The sequence below is a fragment of the Cynocephalus volans genome, chromosome 15 (genome assembly GCF_027409185.1).
Source record: "Cynocephalus volans isolate mCynVol1 chromosome 15, mCynVol1.pri, whole genome shotgun sequence".
Taxonomy (NCBI): Eukaryota; Metazoa; Chordata; class Mammalia; order Dermoptera; family Cynocephalidae; genus Cynocephalus; species Cynocephalus volans.
The window spans coordinates 61,307,147-61,333,704 of NC_084474.1; the positions used below are offsets into that span (position 1 = coordinate 61,307,147).

The window sequence follows — 26,558 nt, forward strand, 5'->3', positions numbered from 1 at the left end:
CTTGGGTTTAACTACACCTCATTATTTTTCTTATTCCGTTTCAACAAAGTGATCAATGAACTCTACCACACTGTTGCAAAGCGTTTTGTAAGAAGTAATTGCTCTATATGCTAAATTCTCAAATTGTTGCTCCTTCCACTAGGGGTATCATGATGATTATTTAGAAGGTAGAATAACTGGGACTTCAAGAGGCTAAAGAATTTATTCAGAACAAAATTAGCACATTCCCTCTATAGGTGTTGGAGGAGGAGACAAACCTCTAAATATGTTAGCAATGTCTTGCACAAGAATGCAGGGTAAATTATTGGGCAGAACAAAATGATCTCTAGGGACTTGCTGTTAAGTTTCCTGAACAGAAGATCATACCCCTTTCTCACAGATAAGAAACCTCAAGCCTCAAGCCAGTGAAACATAGCCTAGAGAATGGCCCCATAGGACTTACCTCCTGTTAGCATGAGGGCACATTTGCACATACAGTTGTCATTATCAGCATCTTTAGTGCTGAAATCAGCACCATGTAAGATCAGGCTGCTCTGTTTTCCTGCTGTCCCAGTGTGACCCTTTAAATACAACCTGAAATTAAAAAAAAAAAAAAAAAAAAAAAAGATAAGCTATTCAACAGAGTAACAGGACCCAGAAGACTGACTTGTTGAATGTTTCCCTTTTCATCATTTTCTCCCTTCTTTGAACTCAGCCCTTCCAATAAACCAATGAAGATGCAAGCTCTCTGAACCAAATGTCAAAAGAACAAAGGAAGGAAGGAAGGAAGGAAAGAAAGAAAGAAAAGCAGGAAAGAAAGACTCCAAATTACAAATAGGTAAAATTTTCTACTACTTGCATGCTTGGTTTTTTTTTCACTATGCCTACTCACATTCATATGATTCTCTGTTAATGCAAGATCCACAACAAAAATGGGCTTATTTTATTATTACAAGCATTAATCTCTAAACAAAAATGCCTTTTTAGAGTATCAATATAGCACGTCTCTTCATTACTATCTAATAATGCTAATGAGCTAAATATTATTATTAACAGCAATACGAGTAATAAGTCTCACTGACTGAAAACTTGCTCTATGCCGGGCACTCTGCTAAATGAGTTCTAGCTGTTATTTAGTTTGATTTTTATATTAAATCTGTGATCTAGGCATAATATCTCTATTTTGTGTGCCTAGGCTTATAGAAGATAAGCTGTAATTCAGCTGCTTGATTTAAAACCCAAGCTCTTAATCATTATGCTGAATGAATGTTTGCTGAGCATATACTATATATCACACATTTTTCTTAGTGCTTCAGATATATCAGCAGACAAAACAGACAAAAATCTTTGCCTTTGGGGGGCTTGTATTATAGTGGTATCCCCAGTTCAAAATCCCAATTGTTTTACCTCGAATATGGCATTCTTCAAGGAAACTACGTTACTTCCTAGAAACATTTCTTATGTAATATTTGCATTAGCCTAGATTGGTGGCCTTCCAATGGTTGTACTTATAACAAATCATCTGATCTTTTGTGAAAAAGGCCTCTTTACTAGGCCCAGGAACAAGTGTTTTCAAGTAGCATCTCATTACTCTTTGTAGACTCTCCAGTGAGAACATTTTGAAGAATATTGTGTTAGAATGAAAAAACTAGTGAACAAATCACAATAGTTGCCTAATGTATCTCTCCGTCTGATGTCTGCTCATTTCCTATTGATCTTGTGCACTGTATTCATATCCTCTGGGCAATGACTTTCTCAGATACTTCAGTAGCTCTTTTGAGCCAGAGCAAAGCTTGCAGTTTAACCCGTCAGGTTTTATTAGTTTCAATGATTAATAAAATTTCTAGTTAACAGTAGTAAAAATAACCTTCTAATGCTGACTTATCATACACGAGCTTATATTTTCAAACTCTGAGAGGCTGGCTAAAAGTCACTGTTAATGCACAATTTCAGCATTTTTTTAAAGTGCCAATTCACATTTAAGGCCACAGCCAGCCCATGAGGAGGTGGGTTTCACCTGGGCAAAGTAAGGCAACAGATCACCAAAGGGAGTCCTGAAAAATGTTACCTAGGTGAATACACCACCTTCCAGATCTGATCTGAAGCTTCAATTTGATGCCTTTCTTGGAGATCTTCAGCCTCTCAGAGACAGACACACACTCGCAAAACTAACAGACTTTTTTCAGGTCTCCATTTACAGTCAAAATAGGAGCATTGTGAGGGCCCAGTGTCATGGTCTCCTCAGAGAGAATTTTGTGCAGAAACCCAAATTATAATCAGAAAATGGCTTGTTTGGTACACAAGGAACAAGCTGAGGGAATAAGGTAAATTATTCTCAAATTAAGTAGCTGGGACTGTTTGAAATCTTCCATTCCACTGGGACATGGTGTTCTTGGATGAGCAATGAGTTAGCAGTCCTAACTCTTTTTGGTATCTTTACATTTTGCGGTGGCCTTCCTTCTTTCTTCTTATGGTAAATCAATACCATTTTCGCTATAGTAGCCTTAAGCTAATGGGCACAGACTTTCCAGGACACAATGATCTTCTACACTGTATTTTGCAGGTAATCCAGTGCAAATGTTGAGTTGATTCCAAGTGAGTGACTGCTATGCACCAGATATATAGTTCTATCCTTTCACATGAGAGTTTTATTCTAAGCCTCATAATTTATGATTATTTCTTTGTGTAATCAAGACAATACAAATAAAATCAACACAAATCTCATTGCTGAGTGTAAATGCTCTTGACATTATATGCTTTTAGTCTTTTCCCTATATTGCTTTCAGTCTTTTCCCTATATTTTCTCCTCCAAATATAAAATATTATTTATTTTTAAGTCTACACGTAATGTATGAACACGTTCTTACAAAAATTTTGAATAATACAAATAAAGCTTTTGCCCACAGCCCCATCTCGTCTCTCTCTTTAGAGGTAATGATTAATGTCAGTTTTGTACCCTTCACAACAAGTTCTCTTCATGTATAAATACAAATGGAAATAGAATTGTACTCTATGTGTTTCTTTATAAGATGATTTTCATATATAATTTTATGACCATTTTCCCAAACCATTGCCTATTTTTCTCCAACAATATCTGGCAGCTATTCTATGAATGTACTAATTGTCACAAGTTTTAGGGTGCTTCCATGTATCACTAAATATGTATGCAGGGGTATATGTTAGGGTTAGAATAAAGTCTACAACATTTTTTTCTGACCTTCACCTCTAGAGTTCATCCATGTCATGTGTGTGTATGTATGTCCTGGCAGCTCTTCTGTGGATTACTGCAAAAGTATTACAACTGGACTCACTGCCTTTAGTCTTGTTCCTCCTTTGCCTTCCCCCCAAAATCCATGCATGTGGCTCGTTCAAAGACATGCTTGTCATCATTATTCTCCCTTGGTTACAATCCCTTAGTTGTTCCCTCAACACACAAAGGATAAAGGCTAAATTCCTTATTGTGGTTGATAAGACCTTTGAAGTCTAGCCCTCGTCTACTGTCTGATTTCTCCCACGCACCCCCCACCCTCCACGCCTTCCTCCTCCTGCACGCACATGGTGCTACAACCTTACCCAATCACTTCTCCCCTTAAAGCAATATACTCTTTCATCTCTCTACACATTTGCATGTCCTTTTTTCTCTTCCTGGAAGGCCTGCTCTGAATTTGAATAGCTGCTGAACTTCTACTCAGTCTTTAAGATTCATTTCAAGTATGTATAATATCAAAGAGCATCAAATTGATACCTTTATGGTGACACTGACTTACTGTATTTTAATTATCTTTTTACTTATCTGTTTCTGTAATAAACCGTGAGCTCCTTGAGGCATAAGTGTAACTGTCTTACTCATCTTTGAATCACCAGAATCTAGAACAGTGTCTGAGATAAAGTGCCTCAATGTTCATTGCATAAATGAATGACAGGTGTGCTAAGTAATAAATCTTCAGTAGGCTCAAGGTAGCAAGTAAAATATCAATGGGCCTAATATCTAGAAATATAACTGGCCCATGTTTTCAGAGGGATAGCTTTTGTAGCTCATTTAGTCACATACTAAAGAAACCTGTATATGTGTGTGTGATCTTCTTCCCAGGTCTGTCTTTGTTCTCATTTTCTCAGAGACTCCAAAATATGAAAACATGTTTGATGTACTCATATTATGCAGATAGAATAAATTAAGAAAGACTATGTCTTAATTCCTATTAATTCTTACAGTTTATTGGATGATGTTTTTGTACTCTGAGCATAGCCAACTGATATCGGAAAACAAATTCTAAATAAAAACATGCTTAAGGTAAATCCTTCAGCTAAAATTATTTGGGGGAAAAAAAAGAAAAATTCTAATAAAGTGTGGAAATATTTCTTTAAGGTCTTACCCAGATTAGAAATCATTAAAACAAGAAGCAGAAATGGAGTAGAGTCCCAAGATGTTCCTGTAAACATTGAGATATATTATTTGAAATTATTTAAAAGTATAAGAGACTGATATTTTGAGGAATAATGGATTTTTTACTGTACAATACTGTGTAGAGCTTGTAGTTTATATAAAGCAGCATTTATCCTCTCACATCTATGTTTTTAGCATGTCACAGGGAGCTTCTTATGCTCTTCTAAGAAAGAGAAACTCCATTTGATAGTAATTCTCTTGCACCGTACCTTGGGTTGAATTGTAGGACCATGCAGTAGTGAATGGATTAATAATGGTGGTCAGGGGTGTGGTTCTGAGGGCTTTAAAAGGAAAGCACACGAGAATCTCTCTTGCTGTCGTGCCCTTTTCTGCCATGTGAGACCCCTGCATTGCTATAGAGCCACCATCAAAGAAGACCCTCATCATATATGTTCCCTGGACATTGGACTTTCCAGCCTCCAAACTGTAAGCAATAAATTTTGTTTTCTTACAAGTCACCCAGTTCCAGGTATTTTGTTATAAGCAACAGAAACGGACTAATACACACTGGGAGATACAGGAGGAATTTGATAAAAATAATTTCTTCTCAACTCAATTTTAAGAAATTCATAAACAAGAAGTTATGCTTCTGTGGAATCTCTTAAGGATTTTGGGAGAAACCATGTAGTCAAGGATAATACCCCTACAGAGTTGAGGAGATAATTCTTTTTCAGAAGCTTTTTAGCTAGCACAGAGTCACAGTTGTTGACCCAAAGCCAGCACTGTAGCTGGTTATTTGATACAGATAAACTAAGGGATTGTCACTCCTTACTGCCAAGCATTTTTGTAATTAGATAAGAAAACATTTGAACTGAGGCTCAAACAGAACATTTAGATGGTTCTTTTTAATGGCAGTTGTGGCTAATTTCTGAAGTCCTTATTATAATTAATTATACATGGCTTTCTCAATGCAGCTAATAGTTGTTCCAAAGAGACATTCAATTTACAAAAGAAAAGTCAATATACAGAAGGGACAAGTTGGCTTTGCTTGTGACTATAGTGAAAGGGAATTTGAAGTGTGAATCATTAGAGAGATTTCTTTCCCCCAAAATAACACCGCGGGAATCCTGGACATTTATTTCTTGTGTTCAGATGATGTAGATGTGACCTGCATAAAGGATGATGTGTTAGGAGATAAAAACAAAATGTTCCTTAAGCACAAAACACTTGGCATTGGGATAGAAATATGGAAGCTGTGAAACAAACAAAACAAGCAAACAAACAACCCCCCAAACTCCAGAGAATAAAATTAGATGTGACCAAAAAGGGAGACACAAATTCGATTCATGGTATTTATTTTCTTCAATGTATTTTTTTTCTGAATTAAGGAAAAGTAGACATTTGTGTGTACCTTTGGGCCAATGACTATAAAGAATGTCTGCATTTTGATTTTTTTCAATTAGTATTGTATAGGAAAATAAAATAGATGGATATACACTGAAATTAGGCATGACTCTTTAGTCATCTTTGATGAAAATATAGTTACTCATTTTCTTTCACTTTAAACAACTTCAATTTCTAAAAAGACTAAATCATATTTCTTAATGAATGTAGGACAATAGTGGGTTCACCATGGAAGAACAGGCTTCAAAATATCCTATGTATCATACAAAAGATTCTATAACTTTCTTTTCTTTAACATACGCAGCACAATCTCATGAATCCAGTTTCTCACTAATTTTCTCTACTTAAGAGACTGCCATTCTCTTCACATTTTTCCATCTTTGCTGTATTCAGGGGGCAAGAGTCGCTTTCATTATCCATGGCAGTAGGAGTTGCATGCATGAAAAACTGAAGTTCAGCCTCTACTCTTTTAAAAGCAGTAGACAGATGCTCCGATACCTACCTGTCTTTAAGGTCTTAGGTACTCACAGCTGAGCATATTTTTATTTTGGCTCTGAGTTCTCTCCCGGCCACCATATGCAACTAGTTCATCTTTCTCACAATTACTTGAAGAAAATGCAAAATGACCCCCATGGTTCTCTTTCAGAGCCTGGTAGCAATGACTCAATCTGACAGAGTTTCCCGACATAGCTATGACTCTTGGTTGCATCCAGTGCTGTCTCTGCTTTAACCACCCTCCTCCACCCCACCCACCCCATTGAAAAGGCTGAGTGCTGTCACAGAGAGGATAACAGAGGTCATCTGTTAGCACTGACTTTTTCACAACTCGGAGATATATTCTATTACTCAATTGTCCATAAGTGAGCAAAATTATTTCTTAATTTGTTAGGACTATCACTGAATATGTGAGAAAATGATAGGAAAATATATAAAGCAAAGTCAGCGCACCTGTGAGTGAGTGAATATATGTCCAAAACAGTCAGTTGTATAACAATGATCTACATTTACAGATATAAATCTCTAAGTAGAAGGGAAAGTTCAAAGGAAGTTTCAAAAGAAAAGATGGTATGAGTGGGAACATTAACAGAATTGATAATATGTAGTTTGACTAATTGAGAATTAAAGATAGGAAAAAGACTTATACATACCTAAATAAATAAATAAATAAATAAATAAATAAATAAATAAATAAATAAATAAATATCAAGCAGATATAGGATATTTGGTACAAAATAAGTATGAATGAAAAAAATTGATAATAAATTCATTAACCAAAATTCTTCCTTCTTTCCTTTCTCTCCACACACTCACAAAATAATTAATTAGCTTTTGAAGGGTAAGACTGTGTCATGTGTACTTGTGTCTTGAGAGATGGTATAACCTAACACAGTTTGGATCCTAACTGCCTCAGTTTGCAGTCTAGTTCTTATACTTTCTGATCCTCAGTTGCTTCGTCTTTCTAATGCCTCTAGCAATAGTAATGTCCTTCTGATATCATTGTGGAGATTAAATGAGATGATACATACAAATCCCTTAAAAAGATTGCTGCATGTAGAGTAAGTGCTTGAATATTAGTAAAAAATCAAAGAAATCAAAAATCTTTATAGTAATTCATTTCTGTTGCTTATAACAAAATACTTGGAACTGGGTAATTTGTAAGAAAAGGAAATTTATTGCTTACAGTTTTGGAGGCTGGGAAGTCCAAAGTCCAGGGAGCACATCTGGTGAGGTGACTCTGCAGCAATGCAGGGTGTCACATGGCGAGAATGGCAGAGCAGAGAGAGAGAGTTCCTCATGTACTCTCCTTTCAAAAGCCCTCAGAACCACGCCCATAAGAATCTAATCACCTCTTCAAGTCCCCACCTTTCAATTACCATAATAAGATTTCCCACCCTCAACAATTACAATGGGATTAAGCTTCAATGAATTTGGGGGAAGGGGGAATTTGATTGACTGCAGTCTCTAACCAATAAAATACACAGTAGCTCAGGAAATGAGTTATGTAAATTAAACAAGTATAAACATATACAAGTATGACCTTGGTAAATGATAGACGTACATAAGTATACTGAGAGTGATGGAAAAAAATTAAGACACACAGCTAATTAAGACATGTATGTTGGCAATAAGCTGCAGAAATTAAAGATGAAAAAAACAATTTTCTCAAATCCATAAGGCCCTGTGAAAGTTTTTCTTTCTTTGTATAAACCAAGCATAATTGTAAGTATAAAGGACAGGAAGACAAAGAGTTGCTTTGTTGACCTACTACCTAGTTTAAGGTCTACATTATTTTGAATCCTGATGGCCTTAATAAAGATCCTTTAATTCAAATGTTTATCCTTTAGTAAATTAAAATTCCAGTCTTTTGAGAATACTAAGTTTTTCCTACCATATAATAGGATGTTTTATTGGCCAAATCCAGCACTCTTTTTTTTTTTTTTTTCTTTCTTTACTCATAATTGATACTGGGAAAAAAATCCCTGGAAAAGATCTCTCATGCCAACTTATTAATTAATTCCATTAATTCTCATGTCTATTTCCTGAAAGCTTTCTGTATTGCACCAAATCTTCCTTAATCAGTGCCATTTGTTTTCAGAGGCAATTGGAGCATTGGGAGATCATCAGAATTTGTGCATATTAACCTAACTGTTACACTAAGAAGGAAAACATTATATTATGTGCTTCTTAAGCCTCAGATCTTCTGAGGTAGATATGCTATTTATTTTTTTAATATGTGTAGTATAAGGTGTCAAGTGTGAAAAACTGTTTGAGATAGAGATGGTCTAAAAAAATGTTGAGATAGAGATGGAATCTGTGCTGTGATTTAAAAAAATCAATTTCTAGAATTACAGAAAACCACAGTCCAAATAATGAGAAGCTTCAGAAAATCCAGTTCCATTTTTTCTTTGATTTTTAACATGATTGTTTTAGGTATTAGCTTTCATTATACATGTATAAATTGTACACTGACTTTTCATCTATTTAAGTTTCGACAATATATATTTTTTAATAATTCTCCCTTTATTTACAAACATTAATATAATATATAATTTTGATTAAATGAGTTTATCAACCATCCAGGTCTTCTCAAGCTTTTGACACTAGGAACACTCTTAAAAGTGACTCCTATTTCAAAACCTCAGTACTATTAGTTTTTCTCAACAGCAAACATGAAACTTGCATATGTTCAAAACTCATGATAAATTCTTCCTCCAAAGAAAATAGCAAACCCACATACTGTTATTCCTGGGTACCTTTGCATAGTACTATGAGTACACTTTATTCTGTACATTAAATATATACACACACACACACACACACACACACACACACACACGTAAGTTCTAGTGGTGTACAGTAGTGCTAGGCTCCTATAATTAACAACAATTTATTGTCTGTCCTCAAATGGCTAGAAGAGAAGAGCTCAAATGTTCTTATCACAAAGAAACAACAAGTTTTTGTGATTTGATCATAACACACTATATACATGTATTGAAACATAACTCTATACCCCATAAATATGTACTATTAATATGTTTCAATTAAAAATAAGTAAATTTCCTAAAAAATAAATAAATACATTTAAAATATATATACACATATATATATATTTTCATGAGATCTATGACATTGAAACCATATTTCCCAAAGCTCAGAAATACACACTGTTGTGATTCTCTGTTTTTAGTTAAAAAATAAATAAATCATTCTTCCAGTGTTCCCCTTCTTTTCTAAGAATATATCAAAAAATTGAGTGCCAAAATAAATTACACGGCACTAAGATCCCTGTAAAAAATACAAACAGTCCTTTAAACATATTTCAATTCCCCTGCGGTCATCTGTGACTGATAGAGTCAGCCCGGAGTAAGTGGCTCACTGGCCAAACCCTCTTCTGGTGCAACAACCATCTCAGAGAGTTTATGGGTTTTGCTTTTTTACCAAAAATTAAGTCAGAACCTTGTAAAGCTTGTAAAAGAAATTGGTGATTTTTTTTGTATAAACAAATCCAGGGGAGGTTGGTTTGTTCTCATTTTTATTTCTGTGAAAAGAGCAGCAAGGAACTCTTTCCAGCATCCCCTAGGGGAAGACACAGCGAGAGGAAAGGGTGAGGAGAATGTTGAAAACCATTGAGAGGCACTGTCTGAGGTTTCTTGCAAAAAGGAAATAGTTTCTCTTGTTGTACTTGGACTATATGTTGCTGTAAGGTCTAGAAATAAGACTTCAACATGCATAAGCAGATTCGTCTGTTGACAAAATCATCAGCATGCTTATTTCTCTCCACAATTAGTATAAGAAAGAGGCCAATCTCCTTATCATGGCCCTTTGCTATCTGTAGTTCAATGAACTTCTACATGCAAAATACTTGCTGTTTTCTAAGGCAGGTTCTGTCCCACTTCTGTTTTTGTTCACACTGCCCTTTCTGGCTGGAATCTCAAGTCCTTCCTCCTCCTGCTACCATCCTCTATACTTGCCTCATGAACACTTACTCTTATTTCACAAATCACCAGGGATTTCTTCTATAAAGCATTTCCTGGCTCCCTTCACTGTCTTCCAATGTACCTCATTCATCCTCAACCACAGGGGAATTGACCACTTTTCTTTAGTGCCCAACTATAGCTTAATTCCAAGGGTTCTTACTCAGAGACTGTGAGTGTGGAGCTGAATCACACATAAATGTAAGCAAAATTTTGTGTTTCTTCATTATTCTGGGGAGAAGGTCCATAGTTCCATCAAAATTTTTAAGAGTCCATGATTCCTTGACCAAAACCAAACCAAAACAAAACAAAAACCAAACAGACACGCTAATACATACTTCAGCTGAAGCTTTTAAGTCAACTATCCTATGTTTGCTTCTTCCTCCTAAACTATTAGCCCCTCACAAGCTGCAGCAAGCTTAGTGTCTCTTTCAGCATTACTATCATGTTATTTCTTCATCCACATCATCTCGGTATAGTTGGTAGGAATAAGATATCTAGGTCCTATCCCGGGATAAGAATTTCAAGATATGAGACTCAGAAATAAACACTTTAAGCAAATACCCTAGTCAACTATATGCACACTCAAGTTTGGAAACAACTGGCATATTGCCAGGAAAATAATAGTAACATGATAATGTCTGGTGATTGGCAGGCTGGATGAATGAATGAATACAGACTCTGATTTCAAAAGAACTACAATAACTTTTTTTTTTTTTTTTTTTAAAGATGACCGGTAAGGGGATCTCAACCCTTGGCTTGGTGTTGTCAGCACCACGCTCAGCCAGTGAGTAACCGGCCATCCCTATGTAGGAACCAAACCCGTGGCCTTGGTGTTATCAGCACCGCACTCTACTGAGTGAGCCACGGGCCAGCCTAGAACTACAATAACTTTTAAGAGAGTAATTTTAGTAAAGTTATGTAGATGAAAACAAAACTATATCCAGTTAAAAGAGAAATGAACAAGGTATGCTGTATCTCTACTTTATAAATATTTTATTTTATTTGCTTGGTATGATGCAATATTGAAATTCTTGCATATCATTTTTAAAGACAAAAACCTAGAAGAGTCTGAAATTGAATAATCAGGGAAATGGATCTTATCTAAGCTATAATTCAAGAAACTAAAGGACATAGCACTTTATTAAAAATCTTACATGGAAAATGTCATATGCTGACATTCTACACTCTAAGCCTCTCAGGGAATGGATTTTGACTTGGCCTCTGAATTTCTGCATCTAGGTCAATAATTGCCATATACTAGTCAGCTGTGTTTATTGAATGCACACGCACACACACACACACGCACACACACACGCACACACACAACCTTTGTTGATAGGTCTTTCATATATTTATTAGGAAGTACTTCCTTTCCAGACACATGCCAAGCATTGTGAAGAGGTCCCTGCCCTCCTAGAGGTGAAAGTCTAATTATAGGGAACAGCCAATTACATCCCAGTGTGATAAACACTGAGCACAGTGGGAGTTCATAGAAGGATCTCCTTACCCAACCTAAAAAGAAGAGTTTTACAGACTGAGCTAAGACACAAAGGGTAAAGAAAATCAAATCAGGCAAAGAGATGAAACTCTGGAAGGACTGGGGTTGAGTTCTGGGGAGTTTTGTTTCACTCACAGTATCTTGCACATCACATTGTTGTTACTCATATTTAATGAACAGAGTAATCAAAATATTGAGTGAAAAAAAAAATCCATGTGAGAAAAGGCCATCTGAAGGGATCATTGGTTACCTGTCCTGAGTCTTCCATATGGTGCTAGTTGTCTGGTCCTCCTTTACTCTTCGTATTACCCCCTTAGACTTGAAGCTTGAACAACACCTAACTGCTTGTAGTTTCCTAACAAGACAGACTGAGCCTCCCTTCTGATCCCTTGCATATGCTGTTCTCTCTTTTACTTGTTAAGCCTAAACTATTCCCCAGATAATTCCAATTTACCATTTTTATATCGACTCAGGACACTCTTTGGAAGCCTTTCTAACCTTTCAAAATTAGCTTGGACTCTTTATCCATGCCATATTTGTCCTTATTAGTGAACTGGCTGTGTCTATGGCATTGTAATTGCCTGTTTGACGTATAGTATCCACCCCCTTCTCTCTTCCCCTCCCATATGTGTATGCAACCACACGTGAGCACACTTAAACAAAACTGTACTGAAATCTGCGTGGCCATTTTACCCCGGGATAGCACATTATAGATACATAACAAATAGTTCATTCATTGAAGATACAGCCTTCATTTTTTGTGGAGATGAACAGCAGTGGATCACATGACATCTCCTAAAACTGTTTCCTGGAGGCAGTGCTAGTTGGTTCTAGCAATATTTGTCAACCTATAAGTTTCTAGGTCAGCAGTTATCTGAGTCCTGACATTACTTATTCTGTAACAGGAATCTTCTGGGAATCCTTAAACCTAATAGCATTGGGACATTTGTTTTTATCAGCTTGGAAAAAATCCCAGAGTATAGAAACTGACATTAATGTGCATTAAAGTCAAGACATTTTCCTGACACTTAGAAGACCTGAAGAAGGTCCAAAGTGACTTCATAAGACTGTGCCTCTCCATGCCTCTGAAGACCTGGAAAGGCTTTTTTCTCTTGATTATTTTATCTAAGTCAAAGAGTAGATATGTAAATCTTGATGATTAAAATGACTTCTCTGTTTTAGGAAGGAACAACAAAAATTACAGTCTAAATAAAAGTAATACATCTCTGAAGCTGAAGAAATTATTTGAAAATACAAATAAAAATACTTAAAACCTTGAATTTGATAACCTATGCTAGAAATTTAAAAGGGTAGAACTTGCCAGGAGATTCCCTATGTATTTTTTTTTCTACCTTGATCAGTCCAGAAGTGTTGTAAAAATAACTCTCCTCTTAGTATTTCGACACATCTCCTACTGGTTCCAGCCAGGACCATGTAATCCAGACTATCAGAGAAATGAGAAATATTTCACTAAAAACAAAAGTGAAGTGAAACAAGAGTTTCGCAATGCCTACAAAAATTCAGGGCTCAAATTTACATGGGAGGCTCTAGAGAATTCTTTTCAATCCACACGAATTTGTTCTATCCCTGAGATACACACACAACATGGGAGTACTTAAATGATCAAAAAAAAAAAAAAAAAGTGTGTAATTGGAAAAAATTTAAGCCTTCCCTCTTCATTTTACTTCTGAGGATCTGAGACTTGGAAAAGTGAAGCCACTTGTCCAAGATAATTCAGAAAAGTAACTGGAGATCCAAGCCTAGAAGGTATGTCTCTGAATCCTCAATGCAATGTTTTACACATTACACCAAACTATTTCCCAATAAAGATCGTAGCCGAAAATAAACCTTGTGCAAAAAGCTAGTTAATGGCCAAGTTTTTTCCAAGGTATTTTTTCACGATTTTGGTCCAAAATTCTATTAATCTCTTCATGTGAAATCTTTTTCCCAATAAATAATATGAAGACAATACAATATAAATATCCACAAAAATGTGCATTATAAATATTATAGTAAGTTTTTAATTATAAGTTGTGCACTATAAATTGTTAAACATTATCATTCAGATATAATTAACAAATTTTCTATTAGTTAAAAGAGGGGCTCATTATAGTATATGTAATAGAGATTTGCAATTAAATGAAAACCATAAAAAAGTAAGAGAGGAATGAATTTTAGGGAACAAACTGTTCCCAAGATCTGAAAAAAAAATCACATACAAAATAGCTTTCTAATGAAATGGTTCATGAAAACTATGCCTTTCTAACATTAAGACTAAAATTTTTTTATATAGTTTTCTCTTTATATTTAAAAATATACAACTACATTTACTTCCATTTGTTAAGTCCTACTTTTTAGTTACAATAATATAATAATACAATAGTTTTTAAACTGTGCTGTACTAATACAAGGGTACTTCAAAAAGTTCATGGAAAGATTTGTAAAATGACTAGCAAGGGGAGGGCCAAAGAGATATTGTACCATTCTCACACTTCAAAGTAGATCCGCTTTTTATACGTTAGTGTTTTGCACATTATGGTCCTTTGTAAGAATTTTCTTTCAGAGAGTACATATATCATTGCAAAAACAAAAACAAAACCTCTACAAGTGAATTAAACTTAGCCTAACCAATAATGGGACGAATTGACCATTTGTGCATTTGGATGAGTAGAATGGAGAGAACACAACAGCATAATACAGTATTCTTGTCAAAAAGATTTAATCTGAATCTACCAGGAAGAAATAATCAGATAGATCCAGTGAGAGACATTCTGAGAAAAACTGACCTGGAGTCATCAAAAATATTAATGGTGGATGGGTGGTGGACTCTTCAAGAGAAAAGGTGACTAAACAAACATAGCTGCACATGCAACAAAGGAACCTGGATTGAACCCAGAATCCAAATAAATAAATAACTACCGATTAGCAAAGGAAAATTTTGGGAAAGTGTTGGTGACTTTGATATATAATATATAATTATAATTTTTTATTAAATTAACAATAAATTTCTGGGGTGCGATACAAATTCAGTTAAAGAAAATCTAAATATCTTTCATATTTGCATGGCATTTAAGGTTACCAAATGCAAGGTGTGTTTGTATACTCTTTCTGACTAGAGGATACTCACTCAAAGATAAAAAAAACTGAGGCATAAAAGTAATAGATGTTTTGCCCCCAGGTACAGCTAGATTGTACTTCTGTCAACTTGGTTAATCTAGGAATTCCATTTCCCAGAACCCACTTCTTTGTATGACTCCAAGTTAGATTTGGCCAAAAGTGGACTTGGTGTGAGATCTGGAAGATGGAAATGAAGCAGTGGCGCAACTGTCAGGACGTTGTCAGATGTGGCGATGTTCAGAGGCAGAGGTACCTGGCAATTTCCACCATTGTCCTTTCTTCCACTGACCATCCAGCTTGACTTCCTGATGCTGGTGGTGGCTCCAGACCCACCACAAGATGCTTGACTGCACAACCACAGGTAACATAGCTCCAACAAGGCAATGGCTTTCCATAGATCTTCGTTTTTGTGGTCCCACATTGATGGCTGGACGTGCTTGGTTTCTCAGATTTCTCTGCAAGCTCTAGCTTATCCACCATGCCAAATTTCAAGCACGTGTTTCAATTTTATTTTCATAATACTCATTATGGCTCTGTTTTCCTGACTGAACACTGACTGATACAATCATTTTGGTTTTACAGATAGCAAAGCCAGATTTCTTCACAGCCTCCACATCTCTGATTCCTATACCAGAGCCCTTTCCAGTAAACCACAGAATCTCCTTGAACACAATTAGTCTGTTACTTTTTAAGTGTTTGCTGTGGTAGTGATGGTTGTGTATTTGTTTTTTAACTCTATGTATTGGAACCAGCAAAGCTTTCATGACAAGGAAAAGGTCACTACAATCCTTAAACTAATGGAAACTCTCAAATATTTATTACAGAGATCAAAATTTATTTATCAAAGAATTGAAAGGCCACAAAAATAGAAAAGAAATGCACACATAAAAGTTCTGTTCCAGAAAATTTCTGAGCTGCAAGGAGCTTTACAAATACTTTAATTTATAAGGACATAAAAATTGAGAACCAGACAGACGAGATAATGTGCCCACAGACATTTAAATTATTAAAGACAGAAATGGGATTAGAAGAAACATATATTATATCTTAGAATATGTGCTTTAAGTTTATTCAACTCCAGAAATTAACTGATGGAGTTCTCTATAATGGCGGATGGCCATATGGTGGGTAGTTATGGAACCAAAGTTCATATTCTGACGCCTGTTCATATCAGTGCCTGTGACCTTGTGCAAAGTACTATGTCCTAGTTTTCTCAGGTAAAACAAGGCAATCTGGAGCATAGTGTGTGCACAACGAATATTAATCAACTCTTCATTAATAATTTGGCTAATTTTGGTATATATCTTGAATTTTGTTAGAAATGACTCCTATACTCTATGAATTGTAGAGCTTGAATTGCAGAAGCTTAGAACACACACAGTTATTTACTATAAACACTTATTAATGAATTATAATAGAATGTGACTACTGGATAGTTATCCACAGAGTGCTATGGATCAGTGGGAGCACAGAGCATCCAAATTGGCCTGAGAATAGTACACATACTCAATGAAATACTATTTAGCCATAAAAAAATGAAATTCTGCCATTGCCAGCAGCATGGGTGAGCTAGGAGAAAATTATGTTAAGTGATATAAGCCAAGCACAGAAAGAGAAATACCACATGTCCTTACTCCCATGCAGGAGCTAATAAAGAGAACAAAACAAAACAAAACAACAACAACAACAACAACAACAACAAATAATAATAATAATAATAATAATAATAATAATAATAATAATAATAATAATAATAATAATAAAAGTTGAACTGTTGAAAGGAGAGAGAACTGTAGTTACTAGAGATGGGAAAGGGGAGGGGGAAGGGGGACAGTGTGAGGTTGGTTAATGGACACTAAATTACAACTACATAGGACAAATAAGCCCTATTGATGTACAGACAAATCAGGAATCTATAGTTAACAATGTTTTAGTGCAGTTACCAAAGGACTAGAAGAGAGGAGATCAAATGTGCACATCACAAGGAAATGATTAAGTTTTGCAATGATGAGTATGCTAATTACCCTTAATAGATCATCAGACATTGTATACATATATTGAAATATAACTCTGAACCTCATAAATATGTACAACCAATATGTTTCAATAAATTTCTTTTTTTTAAAAAAGAAAAAGAGTGATGCATTTCTCTGGGAAATCAGTGTAGGAAGGCTTAGAGGGGAGTGCTGTTAGATCTGTGGCAGAGGGAAGCAAGCAGGAGTTTGCAAAAGGAGAAGTAGGGCGCCCATGCAGTCACAGTGCAGACCTCTGGTAACCTCAAGCAGAATTGTAGACTTTCAATGGCCTTTTAGAATTAGCCTGAATTGGGGTAAGAGGGCCTTTATACTCTTATATTGACCAGTCATTGGGTGCAATCTGTCTACAGGAAAGAGTAGTGACCTTGGACAATAGGACTCTCCTCAGCACAGGCAATGCCTAGAGAAGGGATTTCAGCTGCACGCTGTCAGCCAACAGCATTCTTGGGAGGTGGGAGAAGGAAAGCTTCAGTTCTGAAGGGGACAGTAGGTTGGCACCTCGCAGCATCTACATAGTAGGTAGGTATCGGGGAAAACTTCCTGGCCTGAAAGAGAATCTTAAAGATGTGAGATGTATCCATGTGACAAGTTGGTTCTATGTGGGTTTAAGGGTAAGGCTATAGCACAAACAAAAGCATTGAGGGTTTAGGGAAATTGCAAGTAGTTATTGGAACATAATTATAATGAGGATGGTATCTGGTTAGGCAAGGTTGGGGAGTGTATGGTAGCAATAACTGGATAAATAGGGCCGGCCCCGTGGCTCACTCTGGAGAGTGCAGCGCTTGGGAGCGCAGCGGCGCTCCCACCGCGGGTTCGGATCCTATCTAGGAATGGCCGGTGCACTCACTGGCTGAGCGCGGTGCAGGCGACACCAAGCCAAGGGTTGTGATCCCCTTACCGGTCACATACACACAAAATAAATAAATAACTGGATAAGTAGGTAGTGGCCAAGTCGTGAAGAATCTTAGTGGTAAACTTTAATCTGCAGATATTTGAACACTGTTGAAATACATGAAGGAGGGGAAAGTCTGACTGACGGCCTTTTAGAAAAAGCATCCCAATAATAGTGTCGAAGTTATATTTCAGTGTATCAACACTAGAGCCAGGAAGGTTCTATAATAGTCTGGGTGTTGGATGATGAGGATCTGGATAATACTAACTCTCTAGAGAAAGTATTTAATAATTTCACATTGGTTGTGTGTTGTTTCACATGATATGTTTATCATGACACTCTTACATTATTGTTTTTTTTCTTATTTATATTCTCTTGGGTTCTATAGATTTTATTTTCTATCTGAGAAAATCATTTGGAGTTCCCTTTGAGGATAAAAGGAAAATATGCAGATCATGTGCATATTTATAAGCTCATATAGCCATTCATAACACTTACGTTAAATCAATATGTGTCAAAAGCATAAGAATTTTTTTCTTAAATCAGGTTTATACACTATGATCACAGCTACTACAAGAATCTTAAAAATAAAATTTCTAAGAACACTAAAAAAAAAAAAAACTCTCAGAAAACTTCTGAATTTAATCTAAAAGAGAAAAAATATAAAACAAAAACCTAGCATGAATTCAGAGTTTTGAATTTTAGTTGGCATTTAGTTCAATTTGATCAGGTCAATCAGTCAAAACCACAGTGTCCTCATCTTTAAAATGTGTCTCATAATGCCTACCTCAAAAAGTCATTATGAGTGTTAAATGATTAAAAGTGTTCAAAATCATTTCATAGGATGAATTAAAAAAAAAATAGTCAAGCATAATATTTCATTCATCTTTATAATCATTTATACAAAATTTGGTCTACTTCATTTACAAGTAAGTTCTAAAACAAACAAACAAAACTATACCTTTGGTTTCAGCGTTAACTGTTTTGGTATAAGAGCTGATGCCTTTGTTTTGCTCCTCAGGTAGATATCTTGCTGTCTTCAATTATCTTCTGAACCCATGAATACATTTTTTGCATAATGATTTGAAGCTGCCAGGAGGCCAAGACAATGGCCAAGAGAAGCAGCAAGATATTGAGCCTTGCACATTTTTCTCAGAAAAAAAAAAAAGGTGGTGAACCACCATGCTTGACACAAGAAATTAGTCTGTGAAAAGACCTTCAAGTTCTTTTCATTGGCCATTGAATGGAACCACCAAAACAGCTGCATTATGATGTAATAAGCAACAATCACATTGACAACATGGTGTTCATGTGCTACAAGAACACAGATGATGCCGGCAGCACTCAGCCAGTAGATTAAATGTTACCACCAGAAGTGATGGGGTGAATATTCTTTGATGAAGAAGAGTCATCACAACTGTGTGACTGCTGAAAAGGAAGTCTCTGCACAAAATATGCGACCCAGTTACAGACAATCTACCACCAGAATCAACCATAGAATCCATCGTGCTTTGCCTGAGAGTCTTCATTGATAATTCAGCCCCTTTCTATTTAGAAGTATTTCTTCTATTTAGAAGTGCTCTTGACTTTAATACCCAAACACTGAAAATCACGTCAAAGGTACCCAAAGATAAGTTTTTATACAGATACATACTTTTTGAGTTTTGATTTATTTTATTACTTATTAATCTAGCCATGCTGTATTCTAAATGAATCCTGAAAGAGAAGAGTGCTTTGTTATAAAATTATTTAAAACTGTCCTTTAAAAGAAAAAGAAGGAACTATAAACATAAGCTAATCTAGTTGCCACGCTGGAATTCATTATTTAATTTACCTCCTATGCAATGATGAATGCTGCAAAATGTATGTTATGATACACCATATTCACAAAAGAAATATTATTACAAGTTGTGAGAGGTAGCCAATTGCATTCTTTTGGATACTTACTGTACTGTTTCAATGTGTTAAATGTCTCATTGTAAAGTAAAATTTTGTCTCAAATTCATTATTTTCCTGATTTTTTAATTATATTTACTATGCACTTTTATTATATCTATTATATGCTATATGTAATAGTTTTATTAAATGCTTACATTTTAATCAAATATGTAAATTTCAGAAGCTCTTTTCTCCTACCCACCAGTACCTTAATCATTGGTTTGTCATACAGGATTTGAATTCATGTCCTTTTTTTTTTGATAAAGAGACAATTATTTTTGTTTAGAAATATCTTTTTCAGGCTAGTGCTTTTGTGTTGTAAAAACATTTCAGGAAGAATTTTGGAGTGTAACTATAGTTTATACTTCCAAAATGCCATTTTACATTTACATTTTTAAGTGCCTAATAGTTAGTTAAAATTAATTTATGCTTCTTCTTGTCTGATATGTGTATTTGGTTTCTAATTTCTATGGTTTTGCTTTAAAAAACAATGCAAGGGCCTATATTTGTATTTACCCAGTAAACCACAGTGACATCAACAGTCAAAAATAATCATTTCATAAATGGCAAAATACTGTACAAATACTAGCATTACAACTTTGAGCAATTTATCACAAAGAGGTATCCTTATTCAGAGGGAAGGGACATGAAAGGAGGTAGTGATGGACAGCTGGAGATCTAACTTGAGGCTGCACGTGGCGTTGCTGGGCTGGAGCAGCAGTAGCGGGCAGGAGCACTGACATGGGGAAGGAGAAATGTCTCAAGGGTTTAGCTTCCCTTTCCAAGCTTCTGTTCCATTTTCTTTGAAGAGTGAATAGCACCATTTTATAGTGTGCTTATTTTAACCAATCTTTCATCAGAGCAGGCATTATGTTTTAATGAGCTCTAATTTCCCATTTGATGCCAATGTGAATCTTATATTTAATTGCATGAGAAGGTGATGATTGCAGACCTACTTTCTGTTAGGTCCTGGCAGGAGAGAGGACCAGAGCCACCCACTTCATTACAGCAGCATGAGAGAACAGATACCACATTGAATCAGATGGGCCAAATGTCCCATATTTAAATCTTTCTCCCTCCTTGGGCAAAATATTGTGGACCTTAGCTTTCTGGTCCTCAGCTTTCTTTCCCATAAAGCAGAAGTCTGGAATTAAATTAAGTTCTTTCTGGCTTTACAATTTTGATGCTTAGGGTTTACAGTTCTCTCAAAAAAAGGAAAAATGGGGATCCCAGAGTATATGCCTTATCCTAGCTGGGAAGATACATTTTGATCACAGATTCATATCACATGGGTGAGGACACAGGGTAGTCGGGCACTTTCAGAGGAGGTAAGTGCTCCTTCCTCATGCAGATGTGAGGACATTCACACCACACATCCTGAAGCCTACTGCAGATGGTGACAATCTCCCTAAACCTGCCCAAATGTTCTTTGTCCCCCTAACAGTACCCAAGCCTTACACATGTACACACATACCACACATACACACACAAAATCACCTTTGGAGAACTGGAGACATTTTGGAAAGGAACCAGAGCAAATTCTTCAGGAGCCTAGAAAAAGGCTAGACTAATTATTTGCTGGTCCTATTGTCAGGCTTTCTGACATTAGCCAAGTTTCATATAGTTTCAAGTTTCAGGTAAAAACATTTTCATAAGAGTACCCCTGATGTTTTACAGTGGTTTTTCTTGTTATAAAACTCTCAAAATATTGACCTACTTGGAAACATTTCTTCTTACACTGCATTGCATTTTATAAATGTCTCTTCTTTGGTTTCTTGAGTTGCCATGAAGTGCACCCTTGCTCCCCCCATGAGACAATCAACTCTTTAGATCTATTTCGTATCCACTGTTGTGGTGACATCATCACTATTTGTTAAGAAAATGATTATTATGTCTCCAAGGATCCAATTCCATGCATAATCCATTAAAATAAAATGAGTCTTGCCTGTGAAAAAGATGCATATTCAAACCCCTAAAGAATGGTATGTCTTGAAAAGATAAATAAGCAGCACACGAACTAGGTGAAGACAGCCACACAGGTTAGAAGCAAAGCAAAAGGCTCTGGTTGCTATCATTGCAATTTGCTTGAAGCAATGTGCCAACCCTTTATTGCACGCAATTATTTTTCCAAGGTAGAATTATAGTAGCCACAATATTGAGAATTAAAAATCATTGCAACTCTAGTTTACTTATGAAACTGAGGCACACACAATTAAGGATGCTATGGGCCAAGTACTGCATTAATAAGAAGTGAAATAAAAGTAACCAAAATATTTTCTCTGGTCTCAATGAATGCCAGCCATTTTTTTAGTGACCTAGTTAGTAACAAAGCTTGACTGTAAAATCTGTAAGAATAGAGACCTCATCACTGACCACTGAATCACCAGGGCCTAATAGACTTCCTGAGCGTAGAAGTAACACAGTGTTTGTGGAATACATTTACTGCATCATTATTTTCTTAGCCATATTTTTTTTCTATTGTACAAGCTGCTCATTAAAAAAAAATCAGAAACATTTACAGTTGAGTGTACAACTGGTCTACTTTTGCAACTGCAATGATGTATATATTGATGCAATTATTTGTATTTATTTTTGCCTTTACATTATTTACCAAACAAACAAAAAACATCTAAATTATGCCTCATCTATTTTATGTAAATCATTCAAAGCCATAAAATTTTAGTCTTGTCACCTTCATGATAATTAAAAAAATAATAATAATTTAAGAAAGGTAAATAAAGAAAATAGAACTAGAAATTATTTTGGTAGAAGGGAGCATTTGAGTCATTTCCATTATCAGTTTTATATTATGAACTCACTGCACCTTCATAGCAATAACAACATTATTCTTGACTTAATTCATCATCCTCTAGAATTTGAGCCAACAAACAACTCAATTTTTATTTTGGAGGGTGATTTTTGTCATTTCTTTTTTTCACACTTTTCCACCTACTAAGTGGCCAGGTCAGAGGTAGTGGAGCACTACACTGAAACATGACTTACCTGTAGTTTTGCTTTTCGTTTCCTATGTGGAATCTGTCGTATTGTGAATAGGCTCGGTTTCCTTCCCAGTCCATCAACTCGATTCTTAGCATGTACTGCCTCTGACTGGTTATGGCAAAAATAAACTCATTCCCCAGCCAATATTCACCAGAGGGATTTCCAAAACCCTGGGAAAGAAGATAGAGACACAGTTGTTACCTTAGAGAAAAACTCTTTTCTTGTTCAGCATTTAAGTATTGTCTAAACAACAATAAAAGAAATTTTAAAAGTAAAGGTATTTCTTTCACATTTTTACACACTTTTAAAAAATTACTTATTATTTCAATACTTTTCTTGTATGTTTCTCTCCATTGAGGCTTATGTCTTGTTCTTATGATAGTAAAATCACCATAATTCAAATTCGTATGAATGAGACATTTTTGGATTAACTGAATCTGATTAATAGGTTTAAGCATATAACAGTTCTCAATTTAAAATTTGCTTTTGAAAATACTTCTAAAATGCTAGTTAATGAAGTATTTTGATCATAATTTAAACATGATTCAAAGGATATCATCAGGGTGGTATCAGACAAGTTATTTAACATTATTATTATTTTTTGTTATTACTGATTAGGAGTCCAATTATGCTCCCTTAATAACTTTATGTATTACTAGACCCCTGACTTTTGAAGCTTTAACACTCTCATTTTTAAATATTAATAAGCAAACCTGTAATTCCATGACTATAATCATTTATAATGCTTCACTGACATGATGATAGAAACTGTATTGTACTTGTGAATCCCCAAAAACTAGCAGAGAGCTGGCATACACTGGACACTCCATAAGTGTTCATTGAATTTCAAAGAAAAAAGAAGGGAGAAAAGAAGGAAAGGAGGAAACCAGGAAGGAAGGAAGACTTTGCAATAACATTCAGAGAAGTAACCTTAAGACAATTTTTGTCGTAGACAATATGGTTGTCTTGGGCAAGTGTTTCTTGAAGTTTCTTGAAGTGCAACTGAATCATAACTACTGGAGTTCTGGCTAAAAACAGAAATCCTTGGCTCCACACAGAATCAAAATATCTGAGAGAAAGCCACATGAATCTGCATCTGAATAAACTCCCTAATTTGTCTTGCACACATTAATATTTGGAAGACCAACTCCAGTAATCGCAGTATATGTTCTGATGTTTCCCAAAGAAACAAAGTCTGGTTACTTTAGGGATTTATTAATAAAGGTGTTATTTTATCTATATTAAGAAACGTAAGGAAAGTACTAAAATAAGTCCTTATTTTCTCAACACAGATAATAGAGTTTTGAAAACCTTTCCTTCCTTTTAAATGTAATGTATATCAGTTTCAGAGAATTATAACTACAGTAGAAGTTTTCATAATTGCTTTCTCCCTTAACCAACTTAAGTGTACTCTGTTCCTTCTTTAAAATATATTGACTACCAGGTTATACTAAATATGTATTAAATTCACTTGTGCACTACTGTCTCTGCCAACTGAGCTACCTCCAAAGGCCAGTGGTGTTTGGTAACAACCCATTCTTCCCAGTTCTGTTATTGTAATGATAATATTTATAATATGGTATGTAAATAAGTTAAAAATTAGTGGGAAAGGGATTTTAATTTTGTTTTTATAAAACCTAATTTAAATATCTAGGTTTGATCAATTAAAAAAATCAATAAAAAATGTTTTTGAATTTGGTGTTGTTGAGTTTCTAAAAGACTGGAAAAAATAAAATTTAGAGGATTTTTGACTTAGGCTTCTTTGCACGTTTCTTTAAGTACTGTTCTATTTTAAGGAAACTGAAACTAGAGATTGGATACATTTTATTACGGGAAAGTTTTCTGAAAGAACTACTGATCCAGAATTCCAGGTTTTTGCCCTACATTAAAATAAATAAGGAAATAACTTGTATTTTTTTTATATTTAAAGTTAAAACGAAGTTTATTAATACATGTATCCACACTTTTAAAGTTATTTTCCAATTTAACTTAGTTTTTGTTTAAACACCCTTGGTCCAGATATACACTGGGCATATATACTTCCCTGAAGATCACCTATCCATAGCTCAGAATAAAAATATAGGACCCATTAAAGTTAGTACGGCAGTGGCTTCTTGCTTCTCTGTTACTAAAAGGCTCAAGTGACACTTTGCAAAAGTTCCACAGTGGTAGGAAACATTAGAGCGATTTCCGATATGCTAAGAAATTTACACGTTCTCATTGCAGCTGGTGCTACACACCAAGCAGATGAGCAAAGCTTACCTTCTCCAATGCACAAGCAAAACAGAAAGTTATAGGGGGCTGAAAGTCAGAGTTTGCACTCTCTCAATTACAGCAACCCCCGGGAAGAAAAATAAGACCACTGGGATTTTCCTGCTTCAGCTCAGACATGTCAAAACTCTCCCTGTAACCACTTGACGATTCCCTTTTCTGTGTAGTCCTTGAAAAGGGATTCGGCAATTATACTAAATGTGAATAAAGAGTCTGGGAATGATGAAGTGTTAAGTTTTAGGTCACATATTTCCACGCTGTTGAAAGCACTGTGTGGATAAAACTCTCCAGTTTCCCCAGGGAAAAGTACAGCGATCTTGGGCGAGCCTCAGAAATGGACAAGCATTAGTGTCATTCTGACAAGAGCCTCCCTCCTTGTCTTGGCATGCAGGTCTGCATGTCCCCCTGAGTGGAGATAAATGTCCCTTCCTAAATAGTAAGCTTTTTCTTTTTTCAGGAAGAAGCAACTGAAAAGAAAGCAGTCAAATTTGCCTTTAGAAACCAAAATTCTATTTCACGCAGCTTCCCCCCAAACTATCCAAATATCCTCTATTGTGGGAGCAAAATGTTTGACTATAATGCATCAAAATGGCTGTTAGTGTAGGGAGGAAACCTTCTAATAGCCAAGTGCAGTGATGCAGAAGCAACTGTTTCATCACAAAGATGAAAAATACGTGAAAGAAGGGGAAATGGGTTCCCACATTAGTAAACTGTCTGTTGGATAGTTTATCAGGCATGACCATGGTTTTGATGAATAGGAACAAAGGCTTGGCTTGGATTAAATAACTTCTATCCCTTATCTCTGCTTTAATTTGAAGTCTTGCTCTGTCACATATTTGCTTTGGAACCTTCTATTTGACTCCTGAGCCTCAGTTTCTCTATCTGAAAAATAGGGATTAAAAACATCATTTCCATATAAAATGCTGTGAGAATGAAATGAGATAATACACCTAAAGCACTTCACAGAGAGCTGACACATGAAAAGCACTTAACACAAATCTAGTTGCTTTTATAGATAGAAGATATGACACAATCCATAGCAATTTTCTGCTTAGTTGCCTCTCTTCCATGAGACTGTGAACTATTTGAGGGTAAGCAATTTTCTTTCTACTCTGTACGAAAAAGAGAGCAAAAATAATCCAGGGTCTTGTCTTTGCCTGAAAATTAAGAAACTAAAATAATTATTTAAAGGCTTTCAGATGCTATGGGCTAATGTAATGTTATGACAAATTCAATGTTGATTTATACAAATGAGTGTTTTCATTTTAATCCAAGAAGTTATTATTAAATAAGAAATTAAACCAAATGATTGCAATTGGGGTTAACCTATGGTACAAATGAAAGCATAAACTGCCTTCTTATTCTTACCTCTGCTTCCTAATGCTAAAGAGGACCTGTCTCCTTCAACTCTCTCTTGTTCTTTTTCTTTTAATTTCCTTCTCTCTCCACATCTCACGAGTTTTAGGATCCGCAAAAGAGGTAATTTTTAAGTTCTTATCTTTCTGATAAATTAATGCTAATAAATTAATAGTTCTGACAGTTGCTTTCATATCAGAAACAG

The 26,558-nt window shown here is 35.4% G+C and overlaps 1 protein-coding gene and 1 pseudogene across 2 annotated transcripts in view; both read right to left on the bottom strand.

Annotated features, from left to right (window-relative positions):
- The window catches only part of ANGPT1 (angiopoietin 1), a 255,227-nt gene that overhangs the window by 11,372 nt on the left and 217,297 nt on the right, over nt 1-26,558 (bottom strand). For both annotated transcript variants that reach the window (XM_063079869.1, XM_063079868.1), the window contains exons 7-8: nt 22,730-22,896; nt 443-573 (exon numbers count right to left, since the gene is read on the bottom strand). In XM_063079869.1, coding sequence (XP_062935939.1) covers nt 443-573; nt 22,730-22,896 — 298 coding nt within the window. The remainder of the gene's footprint in view (nt 1-442; nt 574-22,729; nt 22,897-26,558) is intronic.
- Nucleotides 18,806-19,293, bottom strand: LOC134364142 (phosphatidylcholine:ceramide cholinephosphotransferase 2-like; annotated as a pseudogene).